Below are 26,002 nucleotides of genomic sequence, written 5' to 3'. Positions count from 1 at the left end.
ATGCGCGACAGCCTCCAAGAAAGCAAACAAAATGCTGGGTATCATCAAGAAGGGTATCACGACCAGGACAAAGGAAGTCATCATGCCACTGTACCGTGCAATGGTGCGCCCGCATTTGGAGTACTGTGTCCAGTATTGGTCGCTGTACCTCAAGAAGGACATAGCATTGCTTGAGGGGGTCCAGAGAAGAGCGACGAAAATGGTAAGAGGTATGGAAAACCTTTCATATGCCGACAGGCTAGAACAGCTGGGGCTGTTCTCCCTGGAAAAGAGGAGACTTAGAGGAGACATGATACAAACTTTCAAGATCCTGAAAGGCATAGATAAGGTAGACAGGGACAGATTCTTCAGACTGTGGGGAACAACAAGTACAAGGGGGCACTCGGAGAAACTGAAAGGGGATAGGTTTAGAACCAATGCCAGGAAGTTCTTCTTCACCCAGAGAGTGGTGGACACATGGAACGCACTCCCGGAGGTAGTGGTGGGGCAGAAGACACTACAGGGATTCAAAGAAGGTTTGGATAAATTCTTGAAGGAAAAGGGGATTGAGGGATACAGATAGAAGTAAGGATAGGTTTTTTTAGGGCAGGGAACACTTGACAGGTCATGGACCTGATGGGCCGCCGCGGGTGCGGACCGCTGGGTGCGATGGACCTCTGGTCTGATCCCGGTGGAGGCAACTTCTTATGTTCTTATGTTAACTCCACTAAATAGTTTGGTGTTGTCTGCGAATTTTATTACTTCTCTCTTCGTCCCTGTTTCTAGATCATTTATAAATACATTGAACATCAGCAGCCCGAGTATGGACCCCTGCGGAATACCACTCGTGACCCTCCTCCAGTCAGAGTAGTGGCCCTTTACTCCTACCCTTTGCTTCCTACCCGCCAACCAATTTTTGATCCATCTATGTACGTCTCCTTCCACCCCATGGTTGTTCAGTTTCCGTAGTAGACGTTCATGAGGTACCTTGTCAAAGGCTTTTTGGAAATCCAAGTATACAATGTCTATGGGGTCCCCTTTGTCCATTTGTTTGTTAATTCCTTCAAAGAAGTGCAATAAGTTCGTTAGGCATGATCTTCCCTTGCAGAAGCCATGCTGGCTTGTTTTCATCAGTTTATTTCTTTCTAGATGCACATCGATGCTATCTTTTATTAGCGCTTCCGCCATCTTCCCTGAAACTGAAGTCAGACTTACCGGGATTGTCTCTTGCTATAGAAAATATAAGTAGTAGTAATGGCCTCATTACCATACCTTTTATTTAGGGTTGCATATTTAACGTGTTAATCAGGGCCTGATTCCACCTAAGCAGCTTTTGAGAATTGCACATGGGCATCCTATACAGAATTGTGTCTGTCCTAACGGACAGATGACTAACACCACCTAACCACTCTGATTATTTAACTGGCATCCATGTCACAGTCACTGTTTATAGAATCGCGTTGCCGCTGAGGTGATTGCAGCAAGGGAGTCTCCCTACTGTGAACAGCGGCAGGGAACCCCCAAACCCCACTGCAAGTCAGCTGGCAGGAGGGATGCCCACTTCCTCCCGCTACCAACCCCGAACCCCCCTCATACTGTCCACGGCAGGAGGGATGCCCACTCCCCTCTGCCGCAAATCCCAAAACAATCCACGGTAGGTTGAACAAAAGTGGGTGTGGCTTTAGGTATCTGGTCAATTGGAGTCTTAGGTCACTCCCAGTGCAAAAGACTCCGGTTGTCCCGTGTCTAAAGCCCCTCCTCAGGGCCTTAGGCCCCCTCCCTGGTGCATTCCAGGATGTACTGTAAAGGAGAAAGCCCACCATTCTGAAGAGGCAGGCCTGCCAGCTGGAGTAGGCATTGCTCCAGCCAGCCTTGCTTATAAAGGTATGGGGGGAGAGATTCCGGGGGAGGGGGGGAGGTTTATGTGCCGATAGGAGGGGGAAGGCTGCTGATAGGAGGGAGTGGGCATACCTCCTGCTGGGGATGTTGGGGGGGTGCCGGCAGAAGGGAGTGGGCATCCCTCCTGCTGGGGATTGTTTCAGGGTTTGTAGAAGGAGGGAGTGGACATCCCTCCTACTACAGACAGTTGGAGGGGGGAGTCAGGGGGGGTGGCGGCAGGAAGGATTGGGCATCCCCTCTGCCAGCTAACTTGCGATGGGGTTTGGGTGTTCCCTGTTGCGGCCGCTCAGCTGATTGTGGCAGGGAGATTTTCTTGTCGTGATCAGTTTAGCACCCTTGTCTATTTGAAATGTGGGCCAGCATTTCAATGGCCTACATTTCAGATGCCTGTTGTGGCCTTAGGGAGATGCCTTGGGTCGCTTAAGTTCGCCTAAGGTCACTTTCAGACAAAATCATGCCCAACTTTAGGCAATCTTAAGTGTCCCTGCACTTGTGACGGTTGCCTACAGTGTAGGTGGCCTTTCCTCGGGTTTGTTTGTTTTTTTTTTTTTGTAGAAAACATGCATCCGATTGGCTGGTTAGACAGCAGTAGGACACCTACCGCCACCTACAATCGGGATGCTGTTTATAGAACTTGGCCCCAAGTGTTTAATGTGAGTTAAAAATGTTAATACTTGTTAACACGGGTCTTTCTCCTGCACCCACAATCAACCAGCATTACTCCATTTCCCTGATCACCTGAGCTGCAGCAATGGGTTGTCAGGTCCTGGGTTATCCTTGCTGCTGTGTGTAGATGCTAGAAGAATTCCAAAAGATTGCAAGTGGTGTCGGTACGAACCACAGCACATCAGGTCCAGGGCAAGGCAGGAGAAGCTCTGGGAAGCAGCACTGGGGCTCATTAAAGATAGCCCATTTGAGTGGAAGGCTGTAGTCCTTGCTTGTGATCCGCATTCTCACTCTTTTACTTGCTCCTCTCGACCCTCTGAACTTGCCTTTAACGCTGTACCCAAAGCCCCCACCACCACCACCACCACCACCACTCTCTGTAGCATTCTTCAGGGTGCTACAAGAGAGAGGCTTTGGGCAGGTGAGAGAAGCAGCATGCCCATGCCTTCATAGCTACAGTGTTCAAGGCAAAGTCAGAGGGCCAAGAGGAACAAATAGGAGAGTGAGAGAATGTAGACCGGGGGGGAGGTAGGGGTGAAGGTTCAGAAGTGTAGGAAGTGGTGTCAGAAAAAAGAGGGGGGAAGAGAGAGAGCAATGTGGACATGGGGGGATTTTTAGAGGGACAGAGGATGGAAAAACAAAGAAGGAAGATGGTGACCATGGATGGAGGGGAGAGAAAAAATGGTGATAGTGTCAGGGATGGGAAGGAAGAGATAGAGGACCATAGATGGAGGGAAGGAAAGAGATAGTGCCTATGAAGGGGAGATGGAAAGAGGCAGTGCACATGGAGAGGAGGGGAAGGGGAAGAGAAGAGTGACTGGAGGAGATGGTGCTCATGGAGAAGAGGGGAAGGTAAGAGAAGAGAGATAGGAGGGTATAGCGCTTATTGAAGGGAGGAGAAGGGAAGAGAGAAGGGAGGAAATGGTGCAGATGAATGGAAGAGAAAGGAAAGAAATGGAAGAGATGAAAACTAGATAAATTTGAGATGGAGGGAAAAAAATGGAAAAAATTGAATGTGAAATATTGATATAGAGCAGAAAGTGGAGGAGGAGAAAAATAAGAAATAGTGACAAGACAGGAGGCTCTGGAAACAGAATTGATGGTACAGAACTATGCTGTGTGCACAGAGAGGCAGAACCAGTCAGAGGACGAAGAGTAGAAAGAGAGAATCACTAGACAACAAAGGTATGATAAATGATTTTATTTCTAGATTAGTAATTGAAATATGTCAGTTATGAGAATTTACATCCGCTATCTCTATAGTGCACTGTACAGGGGGTGCTTTATATGATTAATCATGCAATTAAAAATTTTAATCAATGTACAGACCTACTTTTGATGTTTCCATATGGGAAAGTCATGAGCCTGTTCTGAAGAGCTGTCCTCTTCGCAAGTAACCTGCAAGACTGAGTGCTTCCTCATAATTAGTATCTTTATTGTTTCCACATATTTGGTGGCATTATGTTAACAGATAACAAGGAATGGGGTGGGGAATGTTCATGGACTGAGCCTTGCAGTTAACATGTAGCTAGTTACCACGTTCTAACTATTAACACCACAGATAATAAGGTACAGTTAATACCATCTGACTTGGTGTATATGCCATTCATTTCAAAGTATGATAAAGAACTTTTCTCTATTTTTAATTGAATAGCAGGATGTTGGAACACCCCAGCATTTAAAATACAGACTTTGCTGTTACCATGCATTAATTTTAACTGTTAAGCCATGATAACTGCAAAATCTTACAGCACTCTAGAAAATAGATTTCTTAATGTGAATGTTTAAGACAATTTAAGGTTGCATATGAAGTGGTTCCTTTCTGATACCACCAATTCCTGTGAAAGTAGCTCTTTTAAACCTCTGCTTTTCTAAAATAAATTACAGTTAACAGCTTGCTGTACTTCCTTGTGTTTTTCATAATCCCATTGTTTTGTCCAATTAGTTTTCCCTGAAATAATTCCCCTACACCAGTCTTCTTCAATACAAGGCCCGGGGGTGTCTCCTATCTTCATTCTGTTGTTTTTGGGGTTTTTTTTTTTTTTACTAACTGCCTCTCTACTCAAGCTTATGACAGAAAGGGGGAAATGATTTTTTTTTTTGGGGGGGGGAGAGCTGCATGCTTGAAGGAAAAGGCGTTTTTCAGTAGAAGAAGAGAATGCAATAGGAAATATTCACTTCCTTGAGGATACCCTCAATGAAAATTTGAGGGTAGGCTAGAAGGGGTGGATATCATTGGTCATCTGTGTCACGGTCCCACATGGAAAGATATTTGGCGGCTCTCCTATAGCTCATTTGGATACAAGGTGGCTCTGACTTAAAAAACAGTGAATACCATTTCCCTACACAGATTCTTTTCCAGCCCAAGCTTGATACCTCCGCTCTTTCAATGAATCCCCATCAACTTCCATCCGGGTCTGTATGGTCAAGTGGAGATGCTGCTGTCTGCTAATCCTTCCTGTGGCCCACATACACCTATGAGAAGACACCACCAGTTTCTCTTCTATTTTACCACAGACATTTCAAATCTCCAAGAGTGCCAATTTTGCATGGTTTAGTTGCCCAAAATTGTCCAAGAAGTATATTCTATTGGCTAAGGGGAAGAGGACCTAGCTTTATTACTTGGCTCTGAAATGTTTTTGAAGATAATCAAGTGAACTATTCTTTCATTCTGAAGAGACCCCTCATTTATAAGTTGCTTATTTATAGGTAAATGTAGATCATAACTGCTCATTAATAGTATAAAAAATAACTAAGATACTGTGCACATCCATTTTTGTTAAGCATTGAAAACAGAATTTAAAACTCAGTATGTTTCCCTTTCAAATCTGTAGATGATGATATCTAAAAGCTAATCTAATCTAAGGGCTCCTTTTACAAAGCTGTGTTAGGGCTTTAACGCGCAGAATAGCGCATGCTGAATTGCCGCATGTGCTAGACCTTAATGCCAGCATTGAGCTGGCGTTAGTTCTAGCTGCGTAGTGCGGGTTTAGCGCGCGCTAAAATCAGGGCTGTGGAGTCGGAGTCGGAGTTGGAGGAAATTCTGGATACCTGGAGTCGGAGTCAGAAGTACAAAAATCTGAGGAGTCGGAGTTGGAACATTTATCTACCGACTCCATTTTTGAACTTGACATACCAATCACGAGCGATTCTTTCAGCTATAGCACCCACTATATACACAGCACAAATGTTGCAAGCAGCTTCTGCGGCCTTAGAACCTTGATTAAAAGCAAAAAGAAGGTGGTGTCGAAAATGCTCATTTCTCTCAACTTGACATTCCATTTTAACGATCTGAAAATTAACCAGTGCTGTGGAATCAGAGTCGGAGGAAATTTTGGGTACCTGGAGTCGGAGTCGGAGTCTGAAGTACAAAAAACTGAGGAGTCGGAGTCGGAACATTTATCTACCGACTCCACAGCCCTGGCTAAAATCCTGCATGTGCTAAAAACACTAGCACACCTTAGTAAAAGGAGCCCTAAGACTTGAGTTGTGCTATGCCTAAAAAGGTTCAAGTAAGGAGATACAGATTAGTACAGTGCAAGAATGCAATAGAGATATATTATAGATCCAACAAGGAAGTTGGGATCCTACAATTTTATATTCACTGAATTTTACATTCTCTTTTCCTTGCAATTAAGTCCACACGTAAAAGTTTTTTTCAATGGTTTTATCAAGAAACAATCAGGTACATAAAAACTAAAATGTATACTGTAATTATGTTAAAGAGATCAAAAGACATAACAGATGCACTTTGCTGAGTAGTCTTAGGGACTGAATATAAGAACAGAGTGTTATGTCTATAAGGCGTGCTGTATATAAAACCTAGACTAATATCTCCATAAAAGCTTTGAATGGTGGCCACATTACAAAGAAGGCAGAGAAGTTTTAACATGCTCAAATCCAGGGCATGTAGAAGGATACTTTTTATAGAGTAAATTTTGTTATTTGAAAGGAAGAGGAGAATCAGATTGGTGCATTGTATATACAGTATATATTAATGTTTGATGTGCCTTTTTTTACATGCATCTTCTTTACATATAGCATATGCTACGTTGACATTTCTTTTCTCCCCCTTTTTTCATTTTTTTTATTTTTATTCTTTTTCTCTCTCTCTTTCTCCACATCTGCTCTCTGGATGCAGCCAAACGCAAAGCATGGAAACTAAATCGTGTTGGTAGCCTGCGTAATATATACAGCAGCAGCAGTGCCAACACTGAAGGTAACGCGCCTAAACATAGCACATCTCCACACAAAATGCCTTCCTCTCACTTCTCATTCCCTTGTGCACCAGTTCCAAAATGCAAAAATGGCAATACAATTTGCCAGATGCATGCATGCTTTGATCTTATGTTAGCAAAGACCATCCTGTGTTTTTTTCACATATATTTGTTGTTATTTGTGTATTTTATTTTACCATTCATGTTCCTTTCAGCTCACTTAAATTTTGACCTTTCCTTCTAGTAGTTGAATGGTGATGTTTAAATTACTTCATAAAGCCATTTTCTCTCTCTCTCTCTCTCTCTTATTCTCCCTCATGCACATGTGAGCACTCAGTGTAATATTTCCCAAGTTATTACAGTTTTTTTTCCAAAGTGTTAGTATCAGGTGTAATGATCTGTAGCCAAGTACAATAGTGTGCCGTGACATTTAAGCAGCAGTCTTTTAATTTGTTTTTTTGTGAAAGCGCTCTCCATATAATGCTCTTTGCCAGGCTCTAATCCAGAGGCGAGACCGAACCGGGTTATTTGCATGTATTTCTCTTGCTTGTAAATTCAGTGTATTGGTGTGCCTCTAAAGGTCATCCCATGTCAGAGTTCACAAATTGACTTACATTGCCTTCTTGCCGGAGACAGCTGTCATAGCTTTGTGTAATAACAGAGTTTTATTTATTTTTATATGCCCTCTTCCCCCTCTTTCCCCTCTTCCTTCATTTGAACAACATAATTATAAGCTGCCTTTTTTTATTAGTATAAATATCAGAGGTCAGAATTATTTGTAAGCCGAAAAACTGGGCGGGGGTGATGCTGGCTCCCACAGTCTGTGAATGAGGGGTTTGTGGGTGTCAGGTTGTAAAAAAATAGGGTTTAGTTCCATAAATATAACATTAGGAGAAGGAGAGGTTTGTTTGTATTTTTTCATAGAAGTGCAAACCAAATGGGTCAAGTAAAGGCAAGTTCATGCCTTGCCACTAATTGACTTACGGTATTTTAGAATGATTAGAACTGTAACATTTTTTTCATAATGCTACTGTTTTTGGGTACTTGATTTTAGTGATTGCCAAGCAGTAGTATTAAATCTGGTATACATATTAAATTGCATACTATTTCTGTAAACAAGTGCCTCCGTTATCTTACTGATCATTAACCTTTGATAAATTTTATTTCTGCAATTACCACTGGAGGGCCATCAGACAAAGGAAAGATAAGATTTACTTACTGCTTGATTTAAAAAATATTCAAAGAGAATCAAAAATTCATTTTACATTTAAATATTTTTTTCAACATTACAAAAGAAAGAATACAAAAAGATATTTAATTGTTCCATTTACATTCCATATTTCTAAAAATCACAGTAGTGCAATCTACATACTTATTTTCCTCTCAAGCCAATCCCACCCCTTCTTACTTAGAGAACAAATCAATTTATTACATCTCTCATTCTCAGACATTTTTAATTTTCACACTTATACCTCTTATTCCATCAGTTACAATGAAATAAGTAATATTACATGCTAGCTTTTAAGTATTAAAAAAAAAAAGCATTATGCACTTACTAAGTAGGGCCAATAGATAGTTATTCCAGACCTTAAAATCTTTCAAAGCCAGAGAATCTTAGCATTTTTGCTGTCTGGCATTCAATAAGCAAAAAGGTTTTGCAGTTTATCTAACATGGAGTATCTTGTGATAACAAAAATTTTGATATCACTTTCTTGACTATCAAAAAGTCTTGTGTAAAAATTTGTTTAATATCTTATGACTTGGTGTTAGTAATTGTAAGTTTCAAATAGATATATAGATCACAGATTAGGAACAGCAGTTTAAACTGGAGGCCTCATCTTTTCCAGTATCAAATGGCTTGATTTTATAACTAAATATATTGGTAAAAAGTCCCAAATATGCCTGTTTTATAAAGGCAATCATCTAGGGATGATTTTATACTCATAAAAAGGGAATGGGTCACTTTAGTTTTAAAGCAGACAATCAGTTTTTCTTTCCTCAGATAAGTGTGTACAGTTAACTGGACAGAGTCTACAAAAACTTCCACTGGATTTTTTTATAAGCCACAAGAAACACAAATCCAGATATACATTAAGATTTTTTTGTAGCTTTACCACCTTGAGGGGTCTTTTACTTGAGGATTAGATCATGTTATATGTCACAGAACCCATTTTATTTCTTTGGGGCCTGCTGCAGTTAGCATGTGCTAACCTCTAATGCAGGGATGTCCAACACGTGGCCCACGGAGCTTCATGCCTTCTGTACCTCCCTCCAGCGGGTATTTAGTTTTCTGGTTGGCTCTTCGCAAGTGATTTACGGCTGCTTCAAAAAGCCTTCTTGCATTCCCTTACCTTTTTCCCTCCCGGCGAGTGTTTATTTTATGGTCGGCTCCCTTGCTGCAATCCTCTGCGTGTGGCGTTGGCTCCTCGTGCGCGATCTGCGGCTGTGTCAGAAGCGTTCCCTCTGACGTCATGACATCAGAGAGAAGGCTTTCGAAGCAGCCGTGAATCATGCGCAAGGAGCCGATGCCGCACTCAGAGGATTGCAACAAGGGAACCGACCATACAAGATTCTCATAAGGTTTTGTATCGAGAGCAACTGTTGGTTTGTTTTTTGTTTTTTTCACCTTCAGCAGATAATATTTTGTTGGTTATGTGCAGCATGGCTGTAGGCAAAGATTTTTTTGTAGGTGAAAATTCTGTGGGGCTCAAGAGTTGTAGGAATTCACCAGCAAGGTTCTGTTCCCTTTCTCTTAGCCAGCTTCATTCTTCTGAGATCCAACTTCCTTGGTCCCCTTTTACATAGAGCCCAAAACAAAAACTGCTGTTTTATTTCAACTGACTTTTTTCTTTGAAGTTCAAAATGCAGCAATCAGAGCTGATAATGTTATCCATGAAGGAGGGACTGAATCAGTCTTGACCCCCAGAAGTTACAAGGCTAGAAAATGATAAACTGCCTCTCTGCTCAGTGACATTGATTCCTCCACTATGTCTCCTTTAGAAGATGAAGAATAACTTGGGGTTCCTATATTACATCTAGAAAAAAAATTGCAGTTGCCATGTGTTAGCTATAGAAATTGACATGCAAAAACAGCAAACCTCTTTGATAACTATTAGGGGATGTGCCCAACATATTCCCACAGAGGTACCATTTACCATACTCAGTCCTCTAATCCCCTCCTATAGCTCAGTCATCTCTCCTCCTTTCCTAAGTCCTCATCATTGCCCTCTTAGTCTGTTGTCTTTCTCTAATTGACATAGGAGGGGGCTAGTATTGTAATGTAGCATTGTAATCCTCTATTTCTCATTTTCATTTTCATTCTCAATCTTACCCTTACATTATTCCCTCCCTTCTAGGTTTTCTATCAGCCAGCCCTCTGTCCCCTATTCCACCCATTCACCTATCCCTGTCTCTACCTCTCCTAGTCAGAGAGAAGGCTTCCAGATCAGCCACGGGAGGCGCGTAGGAGCCACTGCCCGTGGCTTTCAGCAAACACGGCAGCAAGACGGAGGAAGAAGCTGGCAAGAATGTAAACACCCGCGGCACAGAAGGGTGGGTGGGAGGCAGTGTTCCCTCTAAGCGGGCGGGTGTTGTGAGCAAACTTTTTTCACCGTGAGCCAAAAATATCGGGCGCCAGCAAGTTATGAGCCAACTCGCCCGATTCTCCTCTCGCCGCCCTGCCATCTGCCGTACGCCTCTTCCGATCGTGCGCTGTGACGAGAAACGTGTGCGCTGCGATGTAATATTTTGTGCGCCAGCGCAGCTTAGCGGGAACACTGGTTCAAATGGTTTTATTTATTTCCCCAAATTTATTTTTGTTATACGCATTGAAAATATTTGATATTGCGTTTAAATCAAAATCTCAATAAACTTGAAACGAGTGCCCGTGAGATTGTGGGAGGGTTAAATACTCAAAACTTAGAAGTTTTTGCTACGCCAGCTTTCTGGTATCTTTACATACAGTGGCGTACCTAGCATATGTAACATCCGGGGCCCATCATTTTTTGGCACCCCCCCCCCCATCTGTAAGAAAAACATGATTTTTAGTAACAAACCACACGTCACACATGAGTACCTAGGAAAAGGCAGCATCTTACATATTGCAGTGAGCAGTACATCAATACACCCATTGTAAAACTAAACAAGCCAGACCAGCACAGATCAATCCTACACCGTCAATCCTAACAGAAAACCATGTCTTTCGAACACACAGAACACAGAAAACACCTTCGCCTAGTAAGGAATATGTAATCACAAACTAACCCCTCCCTCTTTTACAAAACTGTAGTGTGGATTTTAGCTACGGAGGTAACAGCTCTGATGCTCATAAAATTCTGAGCATCAGAGCTGCTACCACCAAGGCTGGTGCTAAAAACGCTTCACAGTTTTGTAAAAGGGGGGATAAAATAAAAATACATAGACAAAGGTTAAATTGAACCAGCAAGAAGCTGGACTCTGCATACAATGCTTCACAGAAACAGTGACACATGTCTCCTAAAGCAATAAATAAATAGAAATTTTTTTCTACCTTTGTCTTCTGTGGTTTCTCCTTTCCTCATCTTCTTGTAACTCTCTTCCTTCCATTCACTGTCTGCCGTCTCTCTTCCCCTATATGGCATCTTCTCTCCTTCTATGCCCCTTCCAGAAACTGTATGCCTCCCCCTTCCATCTCTCCTTTCACCCCATTGGTCTGGCATCTCTCTCCTCGCCTTCCCTCTCCCACACCTCTCCTCATAGTCTGGTATCTCCCCTTCCCTGATTCTCTGGCATCTCTCTCCTTTCCTTTTCTTCCATCTTTCGCTCCCCCTCCATGCTCTCACATCTCCCCCTTCCTTTTCCCTTAGACTGGCATACCTTCCTCCTACGCTCCAAGCCCTGGCATCTCCTTTAATTCCCTCCCTCATCTTCCTTCTCCCTCCAGCTGGGTACCGCAACACTCTTCCCTGCAGCTCTGCACTTCCCCACAATTGCCATGCTTCGGTTCCTCTTCTTCCTTCCTTCCTCCCCCCCCCCCGCGGGACCCTGCGGCACCATCAACTCTTACTCCCTCTAATGTCGGCCCTGCAGCTCCAGACTTCCTCGCACCTTCTCCCCTCCCCCTTTGGATCGCTATTATTTTAAATGTTATAGCCGCGGAGCTGTATCCATCAATGGAGATGTCTAACCTCGGCCTGCCCCGGAACTCTTACTGCAACAGTGACTTCCTGTTCCTGCCTAGACGGGCGGCTGCTGCAGTAAGAGTTCCGGGGCAGGCCGAGGTTAGACATCTCCACTGATGGATACAGCTCCGCGGCTATAACATTTAAAATAATAGCGATCCAAAGGGGGAGGGGAGAAGGTGCGAGGAAGTCTGGAGCTGCAGGGCCGACATTAGAGGGAGTAAGAGTTGATGGTGCCGCAGGGTCCCGCGGGGGGGGGGGAGGAAGGAAGGAAGAAGAGGAACCGAAGCATGGCAATTGTGGGGAAGTGCAATCCCCCCAGTGCGTCCCCTTACCTTACCGACGCGTGTGTGCGCTGTGAAGAGAAACTTTGCGCTGCGATGTAATATTTTGTGCGTGAGCGCAGGCCAACGCAGCTTAGCGGGAACACTGGTGGGAGGTAGTGAGGGAGAAGGAAGTGTTGGGACTTAAGAGGGAGGGAGCACAAACAGGACAAATGATGGAAGGAAGGGCATGAACTTAGGACTTTAAAAGAAGGGAAAGAGGGAGGGGAACATGAACCATAAGATGGTAGAATGGAGAGAGTGAGGGAAAGAGATGCTGAGGTGAGGTAGAAAACAGAAAGGGAGAATTGGGTGTCTGAGAGAGGGAAAGAGATGGTGCACATGGGGAGATGGAGAGAGAGAATTATTGGACATAGTGGTGGGAGAGGAATGAGGTAGAGATGCATGGGCGCAGAGAGAAAGGGGAGAACATACTGGGCCGAGGAAGCCTCCTGGACCTTTTTTTTTTAAGTACAGAGGGGGAGGGTATTAAAAGAAGTGCTAGATTGGATGTGGGGAGAGAGCTTATAGGGCCAGAAACAGAGGACAGAGAGATGATGGCCAGAAACAGGGGAGAGAGATGGTGGACAATAGTCTGAAGGGAGAGAAGTTGGACCTGGAGTGGGGTGGAGGAAGAGGGAAAGAGATACTTGAAGGGAGAACTGTTGGGAAGAGAAAGAGAGAAATGGTGGACCTGGGGAAGGCAGGCAGGCAGGGAGAGAGATGGGATGGGGGGCAATTGGAAAGAGAAAGGGAGAAAAGTTGGATTTGGGGATGGAAGGGAGGGAGGGAGAAATGTTAGGCCTGTGGATGGAAGGCAGAGAGATGCAGCATCTCTCTTTTTCCCCTCCATTTCATTGTTCAGCATCAAGAGGGGAGGGAAGAAGAAAAACAGAAAAGAGAGGGAGCAAAATGTTGGACCATGGGGATAGAGGAGCAGAGATGGACCCATAGGAGGGCAAGAGGGAAGAGAGCTGGGATAAGAAGATACTAGGAGATGGAAAGAAAGGGATAGGGAGTTATAGCCTGACCAGAAGAGAAAGGGAGGGGGGGTTCTTAAAGTGGTGAGCCATGTGGATGAGGTCAAAAGGGAGGTGACAAGATGAGTGACAGAGCAGTGAGTACAGTGGTAGAAATATGGTAATGGGGAATAGATAGCAGGAAATAGGAGGCTAGGAAAGGAGTGAGATGGGAAATGGGAGAGTTAGGGACTGAGAGAAGATGAAGAATTAAGAGGTAGCTGAACATTTAAAAAGAAGAAGGGTGAGAAAGGCGGCAAGATTTGAGTGGACAGAGGCAAAAAAGAAAAGAAAAGAAAAAGTAAAGAAAGCTGAAAGGGAAAAATCAATACGTTGGAGACAGGCATAAGAAGGAAATGGAACGAGAGAAGAGGAGAAAAAAATGGACAGCAGACACTGGAAAGAGAATTAGTTGAAGCCAGACAAAAAGCAGAAAGAGAAACTGGGACCAAGATGATGGAAAAACAAAACATCCAGACAGCAAGGTAGAAAAAATTGTTTTATTTTGAATTTATTAACTGGAATATGTTAGCTTTGGGATATGTGCATCACAATTATTTTTGTATTCAGTGTAGTCATATACAGGTGTAGTCATATACAGCTGATTTAATAATAATAATAATAATAATAATAATTTTATTTTTGTATACCGCCATACCCAGGGAGTTCTAGGCGGTTCACAACAGTTAGATGAAATACAGACAATGCGGTTGAGATTGAGGAACATAACAAAGCAATCATAAAGTCAAACTAGTTATACGTTTACAATTTAAGTGAGGGAAAAGATTTTATATAGTACATACAGTAAGTATATACAATGCATTTAAGAGAAGATGCATACAAGCTTTAGGAGGTGGGGAGTAACAGTCTTAAAAAGAAAGGGAAGGGGTGGAGGGAGTTAAGGGAGGGGTGCGTTAAGGATTTGGTTTGTTGAAGAGTTGAGTTTTGGTGGAAGGACTGGAGCCCATAATTAGTAGATGGGCACTAAAGTTTCTCCCTGCCTGAGTGCAATTTATAAATACTTGAGCTAGTGGGGATTCCCAGGCCCTGCCAACTGAAGACATCTTCCTCCAGTCTGGCAACTCAAAATCTCTAAGCTTTGCAGCCAATGGCAATATCCTCAAGCTGCCACTGCTTTCATGAATGCATGAAAGCCAAGGGGGGAGGGGGCAAGGAGGAGGAAAGGCCAGCTGCAGAACTTGGGAAGTTGGAGGGGAAGGAGGTTGCTGTCAGTTGGTGAGGCTTGGGGATCCCTACTAGGTACAGATGTTCATTTTGAGGCAGCCTAAGCTCAAAGTGAGAGGCCAAAAAAAGCAGTAATATTTATCCTGAGTGAATGATCCTCCATGTGCGGAGCTGACAGCTGATTCAGCATCCCCGCTCTGATGAGGCTCACCGTAGCTGTAATAGAAGTGAATGAAAGAACCAGGAGCATGTATCCTTCCCACTTCCCAATACCTTCCCAATTCCCCAAAGCAACCTCATCTACTACTTATCTCCACTAGAAATTACCAAATATCTTGTTCATGTAATACATTTTTTGTAATTCTTTTGTAATCTGCCTTGAACCGCAAGGCAATGGCGGAATAGAAATCTCTAATGTAATGTATCCCTGCTCATCAGAGTGGGTATGCGGAAGCTTGTGGCTGCTCCCACTGTTATTGTTGCACGTGTCAGGGTAAGTATTACTGCTTTTTTGGGCTCTTCTCCACAGTGTCCCTTTAATGAAGCTTTATTATTAGATATGTACATCTTCTATATTAGTGATTGCCCATTTGGGACCTGTTCAACCTTTTTTTTTGCTCATTGGCTAGTGTTAGTGTTTGTGCGGCCTCCAGAAAAATTTTTTTCATCCAATGCGGCCCAGGGAAGCCAAAAGGTTGGACACCCCTGCTCTAATGAAAAACGCCCTTAAGAACATAAGCCGTGCCTCTGCTGGGTCAGACCTGAGGTCCATCATGCCCAGCAGTCCGCTCACGCGGTAGCCCATCAGGTCCAGGAGCTGTATAGTATCCCTCTATCTATACCCTTCTATCCCCTTTTCCTTCAGAAAATTGTCCAATCCCTTCTTGAACTCCAATACCGCAAAAACAACAGACCACAGTGGTTCTCCGCGGAAATTTCAGAACTAGTAAAGCAAAAAAAAAAAAAGGCATTTGTTACCTACAAACAATCACAACGTCCAGAAGCTAAAGTGATCTATCTAGCTAAATCCAGAAGAGTTAAATCGACAGTCAGAGAGGCCAAACTCCGGATGTAAGAGAACATAGCTAGGCGGGTGAAGAAAGGGGAGAAATCCTTTTTTAAATATGTCAGCGACAGAAAAAAGAGCACGAGTGGTATTGGGTGGCTAAAGAAACCGGACAGCATCTATACAGATTCGGACGCAGCCAAAGCAGAATTACTCAATAATTACTTCTGCTCTGTCTTCACCTGCGATGCGCCAGGATCTGGTCCTCAGCTACAGACAAAGGGAAGTTCGAAGGAACCATTCCGGGATATGGAATTTACTGCGAGCGAAGTCTACCAGGAGCTATCAAAATTAAAAGTAAACAAAGCTAGTAAACAAAGCTATGGGCCCGGCAATCTACACCCTAGAGTGCTTCGAGAACTGAGTGATGTCCTGGCAGAGCCATTAGCAGGGCTCTTTAATCTTTCCATAAGCAAGGGAAAAGTTCCACTAGACTGGAAAACTGCCAACGTTATCCCACTCCACAAAAAGGGATGCAGGTCAGAGCTGAAAATTATAGACCGGTGAGTCTCACGCCAATAGTGAGTAAACTCATGGAAAAGTTGATTAAGAACAGATTGGACACGTTTCTGGATAATGAGAGATTAAGAGATCCCCACCAACATGGCTTTACAAAGGGAAGGTCTTGTCAATCCAATCTGATAAGCTTTTTTGATTGGGTAACCAAAACACTGTATGGGGGTGAGTCCCTGTAAATTGTATATTTAGACTTTAGTAAGGCCTTTGATAGTGTTCCTCACCGTAGGTTATTGAGCAAGATGAACTTGTTGGGACTAGGAGAAACACTGACTGGCTAAGCGGCAGAATTCAGAGAGTGATGGTAAACGGTATCCCCTCGGAAAGGTCAAGAGTGACCAGTGGAGTACCTCAGGGCTCGGTCTTGGGCCTGATGCTATTCAACATCTTTGTAAGGGATCTGACTCAGGGAATTCGAGGCAAAATTACATTATTTGCCGACGATGGAAAACTATGCAACACTGTGGGCAGGGCAACAGAACCAAACAGCGCAACCAGATCGAGTACTATGGAGCAGGACCTGCTTTTACTGGAACAATGGTCCAATACTTGGCAACTAAACTTTAATGCCAAGAAATGTAAAGTAATGTACCTTAGGAGCAGAAATCCATGCAGAACTTACACCTTGAACGGGGAAAACTTATCGAGAACTACTGCAGAAAGGGACCTGGGAGTCCTCATCAGGGAAGATATGAAGACTGCCAATCAGGTGGAAAAAGCTTCAGCAAAGGCCAGACAACTTCTGGGATGCATCAGAAGCAGCTTTATCAGCCAAAAGCCTGAAGTCATATTGCCGCTGTATAGAGCCATGGTAAGACCTCATCTGGAGTACTGTGTCCAGTTTTGGAGGCTGCATTATCAAAAGGATGTGAAGAGGATGGAGTAAATCCAGAGAATGGCCACTAGGATGGTATCAGAACTTAAAGACATCCCATATGAAAAATGTCTTACCAGGCTGCGCCTATATTCACTCGAGAAGCACAGAGAAAGGGGGGACATGATAGAAACATTTAAATACATCACGAGACGAATTGAAGTGGAGGAAGAAATCTTTTTTCTAAAGGGTCCCACGGCGATAAGAGGGCATCCACTGAAACTCATGGGGGGAAGACTTCATGGTGACACCAGGAAGTACTTCTTCACCGAGCGAGTGATTGATCAATGGAATAGTCTTCCACGCCAGGTGGTCGAGGCCAGCAGTGTGATCGACTTCAAGAATCGATGAGACAAACAGATAGAGGTACCACAGAGTTATGCTTAAAAATGAATATCCCAGGGAGGGAGGGAGGGCTAGTCTTGAGTGGGCAGACTTGTTGGGCCGCCGGCCCTTATCTGCAGTCATATTCTATGTTTCTATGTTTACCCTGTCCTATCACTCCCTCTGGAAGCGTATTCCAGGTGTCCACCACTCGTTGGGTGAAGAACTTCCTAGCAATGGTTCTAAATTTGTCCCCTTTTAATTTTTCCGAATGCCCTCTCGTTCTTGTAGTTGTTGAAAATTTGAAGAATCTGTCCCTCTCCACATTCTCTATGCCCTTCGTAATCTTGTAAGTCTCTATCATATCCCCTCTAAGTCTCCGCTTCTCCAGCGAAAAAAGCCCGTCTCTCTAATCTTTCAGCGTATGAAAGGTTTTCCATACCTTTTATCAAACGTGTCGCTCTCTTCTGAACCCTCTCGAGTATCGCCATATCCTTCTTTAGGTACGGCGACCAATATTGGACGCAGTACTCCAGATGCAGGCACACCATCGCCCGATACAATGGCAGGATAACTGCTTTCGTTCTGCTTGTAATACCTTTCTTGATTATTCCTAGCATTCTATTCGCTTTCTTAGCAGCTGCTGCACATTGTGCCAACGGCTTCATTGTCATGTCCACTATTACCCCCAAGTTCCTTTCTTGGGAACTCTCACTCAATAACAGCCCTCCCATCGTGTAGCTGTACCTCGGGTTTCTGTTTCCTACGTGTAAGACTTTATATTTCTCTACATTGAACTTCATCTGCCATCTCGTCGCCCACTCCCCTAATTTGTTCAGGTCCCTTTGTAAATCTTTGCAGTTCTCTTTAGTCCTAGCCCCATTAAATAGCTTGGTGTCATCTGCGAATTTTATTACTTCACACTTTGTCCCCGTTTCTAGATCATTTATAAATGCATTGAATAGCAGCAGTCCAAGCACTGACCCCCTGTGGAAAACCACTCGTGATCTTCCTCCAGTCCGAGTAGAGGCCCTTCACTCCTACCCTCTGCTTCCTGCCCGCCAACCAATTCCTGATCCATCTGTGTAAGTCTCCTTCCACCCCATGGTTCTTTAGTTTCCGAAGTAGGTGTTCATGAGTTCCCTACTCAGCTCCTGCTAACTCCCCCCACCACCAAAAGGTCCAAGGTTTCTACTTAAACATCTGATTTATCAGGAACAAATCCCAACTGGTTAAAGATTGGCTTGAGGAGACCAACCCTGACTTTGTTCTTTTAACTGAACCATGGTTGATCTCCGACGATGATATCATAATTCGTGAGTGTCTCCCACATGGGTTTAAAATCATATCTTATCCCAGAACCTGGGGAAGAGGGGGAGGTCTAGCCATCATAGCAAAAGATTCATTCGAGTCCATCATCTTAGCCTCAAAATCCTCAACAGATCTCAAAATTCTTTCCTGTAAACTCCAGTAAACCCAATTAGAAGATGGCCTAATTATAACGCTATTTTATATCCCTCCCAAGAAATGGTCTACCGCCAAAGACAACTTCTCCGAATTCCTCCTCATTAACTCAATTACAGGTCCCTACAACCTACTGATAGGTGATCTGAACATTCACCTAGATCAGGTAAAGCAGTCTGACCCCAAAGACTTACTATCCCTCATCACTTCATTAAACTTCTTCGTGCCGACCCCAGAAAAGACCCATTAAAAAGGTCACCAACCTAGTAACCTTCTCCTCCAAAGAACAAGTCTACCCCAAAATTTTCTGGGAGCAAGCCACATTGGCTGATTCCATATGGTCAGACCACCGATTATGCAACTTCCAACTTAGCGGGCAAGAAAAATGCTCCCCATCCAATCCCAAGGTGGCAAAAAGGACCAATAAAGTGGTAGCCACAAGAGGCTTGGTAAATCCAGTGGAATTCTGGTCACACTACGACATTGCAGCCAACCCAGATCCTGACTCATTTACAGCAGACTCCTGGACCAATTTAAGCAAGCAGATCCTAAACAGAATGGCCCCTATAAAATCAAGGAAATTAAGAAACAATAATTTGGACGGCTGGTTCGATGCCGAACTAGGAACGGTGAAATGGGAGTTAAGAAAACTTGAAAGAATATGGTTGAAATCCGGAGATAGTCAAGAGAGAGTGAATTGGGGAACGAAATTAAAAGAGTATAAAAACTCATAACAACAAAACGTACTAACTTTTACGCACAAAAATTCAGTTCTCCAAACACAGACATCAAAAATCTTTTCAAACTAGTTAACAATCTTTACGACATTGAGACCTTAACCTGCCCTACCCTAGACTCCCCACCTTCAGCCAATGCCCTAGCTGAATTCTTCATCAATAAAATCTCCAAACTGAGATCAACCCTTTCGATCCCCACATCCAACTGTCTGAACTACCCAGTTGCTTAACTCAATGACGAACCTAGGGGAGATATGATCTGGAACACTTTTACCACCCCCACCTGGCAACAATTCTGCAAGTTCTACTCTAAATATGCTGATTCCTATTGCAAATTAGACTGTTGCCCACCTAATGTGATGAAAGTCACCCCGATCACCTTCAAAGCCAAGTTACACACTTGGCTTTCTTCCCTTCTACAGTTAGGTACTTTTCCAGAGATCCTAGGCCAGATCCTGATCACCCCGATAGTAAAAATTCCCAAAGAATCTATCATACTGTCTTCAAATTACAGACCCATCGCAAACATTCCCTTCTTTGTAAATTTGATGGAAGGTCTGGTCAACCAGGACTTAGTAACTTATCTGGACAAATTCAGCATACTAAATGACAACCAATCTGGTTTTCGTTCAGGGCACAGCACTGAAACTGTCATTGCCTCACTGCTAGATTCACTCCACAGCTTATTTAGCCAGGGCTCAAGTGCACTGGTCCTGCAATTCGATCTATGCAGTGCCTTCGACTTAGTTGATTATACCATTCTTATGGATTGTTTGGAGTCAATTGGTCTCTCTGATAATGTGTTAAAATGGTTCTAGGGTTTTCTGAGCAAACGATCTTACCAAGTTTACAGCGACAACACTCATTCCGTCAGCTGGGTAAACTCGTTTAGAGTCCCGCAGGGCTCCCCCCTATCCCCCATACTGTTCAACATTTACCTTGCCGCACTGGGGAACCTATTACAAAGTTTAAAAATCAAATTCTACATCTATGCTGATGACATCACCTTAGTCTTTCCCCTAACAAACCTATCCCTGAGATGAAGAACCATCTGGCATCCATATTAAAGCAAATCGAACTATGGATGGCTGAATTCAAATTAAAACTCAATTCAGAAAAAACCAAATTCTTCCTGGCGAGTCCGAATGACAAAATCAAAGATTCATCAATTTCCTTGAATGGTCAAGTCTTTCCAATTACAGATTCAATAAAAATTCTGGGAGGAACTCTGGACCGCTACCTTACCCTTGAAGCTCACACCGACTTGCTGGTCAGAAAAAGCTTCTCAACATTGTGGAAATTAAGAACTATCAGAAAATACTTTGATGCCGTCTCATTCCGCTTACTGATGCAATCCTCCATTCTAAGCTCACTCGACTAATGTAACATCATTTATCTGGGGTCTTTCAAAAAAATCACTCGAAAACTCCGAATCATCCAAAACTCGGCAATCCGATTGATCTTTAGGTTAAAAAACTGGGAACACCTAACTCCCTACTACCAAAAACTCCACTGGCTGCCCCTTGAAGCGAGAGTGGTATTCAAATTTGCTTGTCTCTGTTTCAAATCCATTCTAGGTTCGGCCCCCTTGTACTTGGTTCCCCACTTCAACCTAGAATGTCCATCCAGACCCACACGCAGAGTCCATCTATTCAACCACCCAACACTAAAGGCCTGCCGTTACAAAAGATACCTGAACAGAACACTTGCTTTCCAAGCAGGTCAATGGAACGATTGGTTGGGTAGCATTATCACGCACTCCTCTTCCTACCTAAGTTTCAGAAAACTTATAAAAACAAACTTGTTCAACCAATTTGTAACCAAGTCCTCTTGAGCCCTACCTCTCCATCTCCAACTGGAATTGTTCCCAAGTTCTCTCATGCCTCACCTCTGTATCATGCTCTCCTGTATTTTGATGATCTTACATTGTACCTATATTCGCTGATTGTCCAGTTCTTCTTTGTTGTAAACCGCTTCGAACTACCACGGCTTTGGCGGTATATAACAATAAAATTATTATTATTATTATTACTTTGTCAAAGGATTTTGGAAGTCTAAGTATACAATGTCTATGGGGTCCCCTTTGTCCATCCGTTTGTTAATTCCTTCGAAGAAGTGCAACAAGTTCGTCAGGCACAATCTTTCCTTGCAGAAGCCATGTTGGCTTGTTTTCATAAGTTTATGTCTCTCTAGATCAGGGGTGTCCAATGTCGGTCCTCGAGGGCCGCAGTCCAGTCGGGTTTTCAGGATTTCCCCAATGAATATGCATGAGATCTATTTGTATGCACTGCTTTCAATGCATATTCATTGGGGAAATCCTGAAAACCCGACTGGATTGCTGCCCTCGAGGACCGACATTGGACACCCCTGCTCTAGATGCTCCTCGATGCTATTTTTTATCAGTGCTTCCGCCATTTTCCCCTTAGTTATTTAGCGCTGTGAAAATGTTCCAAATCACATTATTTAGGAGTATGTGTGCAGAATCAGTTCTTAAGGTAATATTTTTATTCAATTCATTACATATTGTATCTACGTTATCATTAAGCAGGGTTTTGAAATCCTCACTTTAAAAGTTTCAAGTTTTATTATTTTTAATATACCGACCATCAACAAGTATCTAGCCGGTTTACAAAGCTAGGATAAAATAAAGAATTAAAATAATACTTATAAAAGGGGGGAAAAGTGCACGTTTTACAAATACAAACATGAAAGTGGGGGTTGAAGGAGAAAAGGGAGGGGTAGAGTTACATTAGGAGTGGAAAGAAAAAAAAAAAAGGATATGTCCTTTAAGATATTATAAGAACAAAAGAATTGCCGCTGCTGGGTCAAACCAGTGGTCCATCGTGCCCAGCAGTCCGCTCACGTGGTGACCCTTAGGTCAAAGACCAGTGCTCTAAATGAGTCCAGCCTCACCTGCATGCGTTCCAGTTTAGCAGGAACTTGTCCAAATTTGTCTTGAATCCCCGGAGGGTGATTTCCCCTATAAGAGACTTCGGAAGAGCGTTCACGTTTTCTACAACTCTCTGGGTGAAGAAGAACTTCCTTGCGTTTGTATGGAATCTATCCCCTTTCAAGTTTAGAGAGTGCCCTCTCGTTCTCCCTACCTTGGAGAGGGTGAACAATCTGTCTTTATCTACTAAGTCTATTCCCTTCAGTATTTTGAATGTTTCGATCATGTCCTCTCTGTCTCCTCTTTTCAAGGAAGAAGAGGCCCAGTTTCTCCAATCTCTCCCTGTATGGCAACTGTTCCAGCCCCTTAACCATTTTAGTCGCTCTTCTCTGGACCTTTTCGAGTAGTACCGTGTCTTTCTTCATGTACGGCGACCAGTGCTGGACGCAGTACTCCAGATGAGGGCGCACCATGGCCCGGTACAGCGGCATGATAACCTTCTCCGATCTGTTTGTGATCCCCTTTTTTATTATTCCTAGCATTCTGTTCACCCTTTTCGCCGCCCTGCACATTGCGTAGACGGTTTCATCGACTTGTCGATCAGAACTCTCAAGTCTCTTTCCTGGGAGGTCTCTCCAAGCAACGCCCCAGACATCCTGTATTCGTACATGAGATTTTTGTTGCCGACATTCATCACTTTATACTTATGCACGTTGAACCTCATTTGCCATGTCGATGCACATTTCTCGAGCTTGATTATGTCACGTTGCAGATCTTCGCAATCCCCCTTTGTCTTCACTACTTGAATAACTTTGTATCATCTGCAAATTTAATCACTTCACTCGTAGTAACAATGTCCAGATCATTTATAAAGATGTTGAAGAGCACGGGTCCAAGCACTGAGCCTTGCGGCACCCCACTGGTGACTCTTTTCCAGTCCGAGTATTGTCCATTTACCCCCACTCTCTGTTTCCTATGCTCCAGCCAGTTTCTAATCCACGTGAGCATTTCACCCTCAATTCCATGGCTTGCAATTTTCCGAAGTAGTCGTTCATGTGGAACCTTGTCGAACGCCTTCTGAAAATCCAAATATACAATGTCGACAGGGTCGCCCTTGTCTATCTGCCTGTTTACTCCCTCGAAGAAGTGCAGCAAGTTCATCAAACAAGATCTGCCTTTACTGAAACCGTGCTGGCTGGTCCTCATCAGACCATGTTCATCAAGGTGATCAATGATGCAGTCCTTTATTAGCGCCCCTACCATCTTTCCTGGTACTGAGGTCAGACTCACCGGTCTGTAGTTTCCCGGATCTCCTCAGATCTCCCCTCAAACCTTTCATGAAGATTAACGTAACATTTGCCACCTTCCAGTCTTCCGGAATCTTTTCCAATATGATCGACAGATTGGCTATTAGTTGAAGCAGTTCATCTATAGTCCCTTTCAGTTCCTTGATGACCCTCAGATGGATGCCGGGGATTTATCGCTCTTAAGCCTATCGATCTGCCTGCATACCTCGTCTAGATTGACCGTCAACCCTGTCAGTTTCCCATCTTCGTTTCCAGCATATAGCCTGATGGGTTACAGTATGCTGTGTATATCCTTTTCGGTAAATACAGATGCAAAAAAATGTGTTCAGTTTGTCGGCGATTCCTTTGTTCTCCTTAAGCACTCCCTTTATTCCATAGTCATCCAATGGTCCCACTGCTTCCTTCGCGGGTCATTTCCCCTTAATATATCGAAAGAACGGCTTGAAGTTTTTTGCCTCCTTGGCTATTTTTTCCTCGTAGTCTCTTTTGGCCCCTTTTACCACCTTATGGCACCTGTTGATGTTGTTTGTTCTTATTCCAGTTTTCGTCCATTTTTGACCTTTTCCATTCCTTAAAATAAAGTTTTCTTGTCTCTGATTGCTTCCTTCACCTCTACAGTGAGCCACGCCGATTCTATGCTCTTTTTCCTCTTGGATCCCTTGTTGATATGCGGTTTATATAGATTTTGAACCTGGGTGACTGTGTCCTTAAAAACGGACCAAGCTTACATCCCCCCACAACCACAAACTGCTCCAGTTTTGCTCCGGGCAGTACTCTCCTCACCGTCTGGAAGCGGATGCTTTTCTGCTGGATTGGACTCTCAAGTTTCTCTAAGCCTTTCCTCCAATTCCTCTCATCCTCAAGTCGCTTGTCAAGCTCAAGCAGGAATCAGCCACCATGATTCTTATAGCTCCTTGGTGGCCCAGACAACCCTAGTTTTCCCTTCAACTCAGTATCCAGGAACCAAGCCCTCTTCAAATTTTCCCATCTCTTCTCACACAGAATCAAGGATCTCTTCTGCATCCAAATCTTTCAGCGTTGCACCTGACAGGTTGTTACCTCTCGGCCTAACATCGGCTGACCTTCATCTTTCTCAGCTTGTCAGATTAATCTTGGAAGCATCCAGAAAATTGTCTATGCAGCAGTGCTACCAGCAAATATGGGCACGGTTTTCCACCCGTTAGCCTCATGATGATAAAGAGAACAAATCCACCTCTGTATCTTCAGTATTGGAGTATCTTCTACATTTATCCAAGTCAGGTCTCAAAACCACTTCAGAGTTCATCTCAGTGCTTTAAATGCTTTTCATAGACCAGTTGATGGTAAACCTCTCACTGCTCATCCTCTTGAAAGGACTTTTCAATGTCAAAACACCTCTCAAGCCACCTCCAATGGTTTGGGATCTCAATGTGGTCCTTGCTAAACTGATGAAGCCTCCTTTCGAACCAATGTCTATGGCTCATTTTAAGTACCTTACGTGGAAAGTGGTTTTTCTCAGCTCGAGCCAGTGAGCTTCAAGCACTGGTAGCAGATCCCGCTGTCACAGTATTCCACCATGATAAAGTGGTGCTTCGTACCCATCCCAAGTTTCTTCCAAAGGTCATCGCTGAATGCAACCTTAATCAATCTATTGTACTTCCAGTATTCTTTCCTAAGCCTCATTCTCACTCTGGGGAAATGGCTTTTCACACTCTCAACTACAAATGAGCATTGGCTTACTATTTTTAGAGGACTCAAATGCATAGAACTTCTCAACTTTTCATCTCCTTTGATTCTAACAAGTTGGGACGTCCAGTATCCAAGAGAACGATTTCCACATGGTTGGCCTCTTGTATCTCCTTCTGTTATGCTCAGGCTGGGATACAACTGGAGAGTCACGTCACAGCCCACAAAGTCAGAGCTATGGAAGCTTCAGTTGCTTTCCTTCGCTCGACTCCTATTGATGAAATCTGTAAAGCTGCTACTTGGTCCTCAGTTCATATATTCACATCACACTACTGTCTGGAATCTTATTCTAGATGGGATGTTCACTTCGGCCAAGCAGTATTGCCTCTATCATATCTCCCCTCTCTTGCCTTTCTTCCAAAGTATACATATTCAAATCTTTAAGTTTGGCCCGATACATTTCATGACGAAGACTACTGGTGAATCATCTTAAGATGCCAAAGACAGTTGGTCTCACATCAATAATTTGTCATCAAGCTTTATCTCCAAATTCCAGCCTTTTTTGAGGCTAAGGCAGTGTCTCTCAAACTTTCACAAACTGGGGCACATTAAAGGTAGTGGCCATGGCTTGAGGCACCGAGAAATGCAAGGACGTCACCGTGATAACATCACACATATGCGTGACATCATCATGTCGACGTCCGTGCATGTG

At 43.6% G+C, this 26,002-nt stretch overlaps 1 protein-coding gene across 6 annotated transcripts in view; it reads left to right on the top strand.

The window, feature by feature from the left end:
- The window catches only part of AGAP1 (ArfGAP with GTPase domain, ankyrin repeat and PH domain 1), a 1,748,840-nt gene that overhangs the window by 1,312,841 nt on the left and 409,997 nt on the right, over nucleotides 1-26,002 (top strand). For 4 of the 6 annotated variants that reach the window (XM_033947219.1, XM_033947220.1, XM_033947223.1 and 1 more), the window contains one exon: nucleotides 6,686-6,763. The exons of the other annotated variants lie outside the window; for them this stretch is intronic. In XM_033947219.1, the coding sequence (XP_033803110.1) occupies nucleotides 6,686-6,763 (78 nt within the window). The remainder of the gene's footprint in view (nucleotides 1-6,685; nucleotides 6,764-26,002) is intronic. 6 annotated transcript variants of the gene reach the window in all.

The sequence above is a fragment of the Geotrypetes seraphini genome, chromosome 5 (genome assembly GCF_902459505.1).
Source record: "Geotrypetes seraphini chromosome 5, aGeoSer1.1, whole genome shotgun sequence".
NCBI classification, from domain to species: Eukaryota; Metazoa; Chordata; class Amphibia; order Gymnophiona; family Dermophiidae; genus Geotrypetes; species Geotrypetes seraphini.
The sequence above is the reverse complement of the archived record's forward strand: the minus strand, read 5'-3'. Positions and strand labels throughout refer to the sequence as shown.